The sequence below is a fragment of the Gastrolobium bilobum genome, unplaced genomic scaffold, assembly GCF_033153095.1.
Source record: "Gastrolobium bilobum isolate Gb01-03AN ecotype WA unplaced genomic scaffold, APGP_CSIRO_Gbil_v1 utg83032, whole genome shotgun sequence".
NCBI lineage: Eukaryota > Viridiplantae > Streptophyta > Magnoliopsida > Fabales > Fabaceae > Gastrolobium > Gastrolobium bilobum.
In genome coordinates this window covers 23,728-29,088 of record NW_026898717.1, presented here as the reverse complement: position 1 = coordinate 29,088, position 5,361 = coordinate 23,728, and the positions used below count along the sequence as shown (strand labels likewise).

Sequence of the window (5,361 nt, the reverse complement as noted above, 5' to 3'; positions counted from 1 at the left end):
GCACCGGTTGAAAGTTTGATGATAGTGGAACGATTGATGGCAGTTTGGATGTAGCTATCAAGTGGTAGAGAGTGAACCAGGATAAATCCCGGTGTTATATTCTCTCTTCCCTAATCTTTTATTTTTCACTGCATATTACTCTCTATGATTCATTGCTCTTGAATTTGTTTTAGCCATTGGGGATCATTTGTTAATTGATTAAAATTTTCTTGCATGCTTTCTTAAAAGGGGTTTTTGATTTTCTTTTGTTTAAAGCAAAAAAATTTGAAAACACAATTCACACATTTCTTGTGTTATTGTTTAGCCACTCTTTCTTTACATGAGCAGTGTCATTGAAGATATAACCACCTTTTTCAAACACCGATTCTGTACTCGTTTTTCTATATCTTCCAAATAATACTATATTTTAAATTTGAAACCATGTTCACCAAAATGCAAATGGAAAATAAGAAACAATGTTCACTTTACTAGAAGTGTATATAAATTAAAAATAAAATTAGAGAGTAGTTGCTAACAAATTGGCAAGTAATTATCACCACCTTCACTAATATTCATTAAAAAAATTTCAAATAATTGATGTAATGAGATTGCAAAGAAAGTTAAATTAATTATTAGAAACATTTTATGTAATTGTAGTAATAATGTTATATGACAAAGAGACTAAAATAATGTTTACAAAAGTAGCACAAAACGAACAAAAAATGAATGTTTATTTTATAGAGCAATATTTCCGATTGAAATAATATGATCGTTCACTTAATTACACATGCAACAAAGAAGATCTACATTATTCAATATGTAGATAAAAGTAATTATGATGTCTATGCATCTTGCGGTAGTCGTTCTGCCAAATAGATGTAGAATAGCCCCATAGCTCCGGTGGTAAATTCGTTTTTGTATATTGATTCTATGGTCAAAGTTTCACCATCGTTAATCTTGACAGTACCTGGTTGTGGATAACAAACAGACATTCCAACCGCGTAACCTTCTTCATTGCCTGCTTCCTTTCCTGTTCCATATTTTGGTGTTGAAGTACACAAAGTCCTTCCATCCTAATTTAATAAAAAAACATAAATTTTAGAAGTGAAGACACAATAAAATATATGTCTTCCTACAATTTTATTGATTATAAAGAAAATTTATGTCTTTAATACATATCAAGCACACAAAAATTAATAAAACAATCTATCATGAGAGTGATGGCGAATATTGAACTTCACCTTTCCGTATAAAGTTGCATTAACAACACCGCTATGCATATGAGCAACGCCATAGATGAGATAACCACCTTTTTCCATTGGGATGTTTGTTTTTTGGACATGAGGGGAGTTGTTATTACCATTTTCCGGAATAGTATATTCAACCTATAACAAATCGAAAATCTTTAATACTCACGTAATCCCAAAAAATTAACAAATTTTTTGGAATTCAATTAACATTGAAAAGTGTAGTTAAAAATTAAGTGTATATTCATAAGTTATTTACCTTGCACCCGTGGATTGTTTTGGAGCCATTCGACATTACCTTATCGGTGGAATCAAGTATGTAAACCTTAACAGGGACTTGGAATTTGTCCCAATCAACCCACCTTATTTTGTATCTTAGGGCAAGCTTTCTCGTTGGGGCCTGAAATCCCTCTCTCAATTTGCACTGTAACTTGTCAGTGCAACAAAAGATTCCTCCCTTATAATCAGGGTTCAATGGTTTGCCATCAACATCCTTTGCGGTACTAAAGAAATTCTTTGTGATATTCATAAGGTCACATCTACATTCGGAGCAACCTTTCCTATCTTGTACGCCACGTGTATCAATAGCCATGATATTGAAGAACCATTTGTCTTCAAACCCATTAGGAAGTTTTGCAGGGTTACCTACCTCTATTGCAAAAGGATCTGGAATGTTTGAGGTTGTTCCTCGTGATTCACCCCCAAATCCCCAATAATGTGGAAGAACAGGACCTTGGCATGTGCCTTGGTTTCTCACGAAAATGGCTCTTTCAAGAAGACTCTTAGTTGATTTTGGGTCGTCAAAGTATCTTAAAACAAACCAATGATGGAGGTAAGTTTCATACAAAGGTACAGGATTCCCTTCTTCATCAATTAGTTCAGCATCGAAACTCTTAATACCAACATGACCTCTTGGAAAATCAATATCTATCAATTGTGTCTCCACAACTGATCCTGGTCTCATTTCAAACTTTCCAGACACAAAAGTTGCTGACTTGATGTGTGTTTTGGGATCCAGTACAGAGGATGAGTACGCCGTGCTCAATAGAAACACTAGTATTGATGAGGAAAGCATCAAGGTTTTAAACATAAACCTCATGTTCACCTGTACATACGTAAACCATTAATAATTATCACATATTTTATTAACGAATAAAGTTTATATTCTAATGTTATTATTTCAAGTAACCTTATAATAAACAATTCAAGGTTCAAACATATAATATATGCTCAAAAATTGGATGACAGGAATTGCATACCACACGAGAAGAAGAGGAGGGAATGACCATGGTAGAGATTTGGTCTTCCCCGAAATTCCAAGCAGTTTTTGAAATTGTGAAATAGCGGTTGGAGACAATTTTGTGTACATATGGAGGTCTTGTCCGCTTCTTTTATAGTAGAACTCTGCAATAGCATAGCTGGCGTAAACTTGATGCCAATTCCACACAAAGTTGTTTTTACCGGTAATTAAGTGGTTTGGACAAAATTTGATGATCAACCTGGGTATGCGACAATGCAAACCCTTAAACAACTCTCTATAGTTATTTATAGGAACAACAACTTGATGGCAGTTGATAGTTTGTAACTCAACAATAATAGTCTAAATAGCAATTTCCTTTTTATGCGAAAATTTGTTAGAGATTTTTTGTTTTTCTTTTCCGTTTTCGTTGTTAATTTTTGTTAAAAGGTTATCACAGAAGATACGGAAATCATATGAAAACAAATGTTATCCCATATATTATATATATTTTTCGATGGCAAAGCTGCTTTTAAGGTACGTAATTAATTATGTTACAGAACCATGTGGTGTCACTTTTTTCAATGAAAATAATATTTAAAGGTTTTCAGAATATCAAATGCTTATCCAGATCAATAAATGAGATTTTTATTGTCATAATAACGACTGAAAATGTAAAAAATCGTTAATTAACTATCCGCACATAATTTTAATTTTTGTTTTTAAATGAGCCTCTTCCAATATTGATTTTTACAATGTCCAATTCAGTGAGTTAGTAGCTACAGCTAAAGGCATATATATATATATATATATATATGAAAAAAGTGTGTGTCATTTTAAAGGATGTAAAATTGTGTAATTTTAAGAGAGAGAAGGAGATAAATAAAAGAAGTGAGAGTTGACAAAAAAATAAAAGTGTGGGCCTCACCTCTTTGTGAGAGTGAAAATATATAAATTATGTCATTTAAAAAAATAAACTTTTTTTTATATATATATGTGTGTGTGGGCGCATCTATTTTCAAGTGATTATGCATATCTAACAGCATATATTACAAAATGTTATTACAAAATTATTTCGGTTTGAATGGACGGTCAAGCAATAAACATAACAGAAAGTTTTCCTGTGACTTATCTATTGATCTTATGGCGATTAAACATTGATGAATTATTTTTATGGGTACACTACAAAAAAAAAAAAAAGTTATTTAGCCACATTTAAAAAAGGAAAAATAAGTTTATGAGAAGAAAGAAATGAAACAGAGTTACATAATACTAGTACAAGTCAAAGCCAACAATTACATAATCGAATAATTTAAACATTGAACTCTTTTCCCCTGGATAAAAGAAATTAAATGGAAGAAAGACTACTAGTACAAGTCAAAGCCAACATCCAATGATATCCGCAAAAACACAAAGAACTAATGAGAGAATTATAAGCTCAAAACGCTGTCCATATCCCCTTACTCCCACTGCTATAGGATGTAACAATGGAAGAAAAAGAACAGTACAAAGGAAATTAAACCAGCTTAGAGTATAGGGAAAACTTGAAAAAACACAAAACAATTAGAGTATATAATATATAACAGATGCTAATTGTATGCCCGATGAACGGGAAAACAGTTTAACATGATAGAAAATATTGCTGCAATTCCCATTTTGAAACCATAAAAAAATAAAGAGATAAAGTAAAAACTATTGAATATATAGAAAATGATTTTCTAATAGATTTATTTAACTGATAATTAAAGAGAATGTAGGGCTGTATTCTACTTATCTTTATTTTTCTGTCTTACTTGTGTCCCTCTAAGCCTGTAACCTTATCTCTCCTTTCTTATTGAACTTTGAATTTTTTAATACAGTAAATTAAATAAATTATTTTTAATGGTTAACAAGAAAAAGATGATAACTCACAAGATCAGGTAAATGTGAGCCTATTGCAACAAGTAGGCTTGTTGCTGCTCGTTGCCCGACAATGTTGTATCCTGTCTACAGATTTTTTAATGCTGATATAACAAGAACACAAAAAAAGAAGAAGCTAATATGATAAAAAAAAAAAAAAAAAAAAAAAAAGAGCAAAGCCTATCTTCATATTTCACTTGGAGAAAGCCCAACAATGTTGTATCTTGACTTAATTCTTCCATTTTCTTCACCTAGACATGGTGGGGAACATAATACTAAAAAAAAAAAAAAAATGTCTGAAGAGTTCAAAATAGAAAATAATTGTCTATTTTAACAAATGTGGTCATTGTCTATAATTAAAACTCTAAAAGGAGAGGAATTTCGATGGTGCCGGACCACTATTAACTCAGTGGTCCGGACCAATCAAAATCAGACAACTACTAAGGAAAGAGAAGAGAGAAGAAATAAAAAAAAAAAAAAATTGTTCAAGTGCCACTCCCTAAATGAAAGTACCTCATGGGGCCTGGAGCACAAAAGAAAACTCTCTCTAGAAGCAGCTTACTTTATGGTTATTAAAAAAAAAAATTATAATATGCAAAACTATTCATAGTATCTTTAAAAAAAAAATTTCGGGATGCTGTCCCCGAATCCCACCACTAATTATGTAAACATAAATAAAATTTTATGGGTTCACCGGTATAAATAAAATTCGGGGCGCGCCCTATCTATTTTCATACGGATGCGTTTTCAAAGATTATTTTTTTGTTCAGATCTATGTAATCCTACACTTTTTTCGGGGTCGATATTTAGCTTTATTTTCAGAATCAATAAATTAAAATTGATAGTTGTTGAAGACCTATGATTTAATGATGTGAAAAGGATTGTAGAGAAAATTTGAAATTGAAGATTAAAAGCTTAGAATCATCATGATGTAAGGGCGTTTGGTACAAAGATTTTGGTCGGATTTTCGATTTTAAATTTCTGAATATAAAAATTATA

General features: G+C 31.5%; 1 protein-coding gene across 1 annotated transcript; it reads right to left on the bottom strand.

Annotated features, from left to right (window-relative positions):
- Positions 1-821: 821 nt before the first annotated feature.
- On the bottom strand, positions 822-2,515 carry LOC133283529 (uncharacterized). The gene is made up of 4 exons (XM_061480393.1): positions 2,486-2,515; positions 1,486-2,331; positions 1,221-1,364; positions 822-1,052 (listed from the first exon to the last, which is right to left on the bottom strand). The coding sequence occupies exons 1-4, from the start codon at positions 2,513-2,515 to the stop codon at positions 822-824; spliced, it is 1,251 nt and encodes a 416-aa protein (XP_061336377.1).
- Between the last annotated feature and the right edge of the window lie 2,846 nt (positions 2,516-5,361).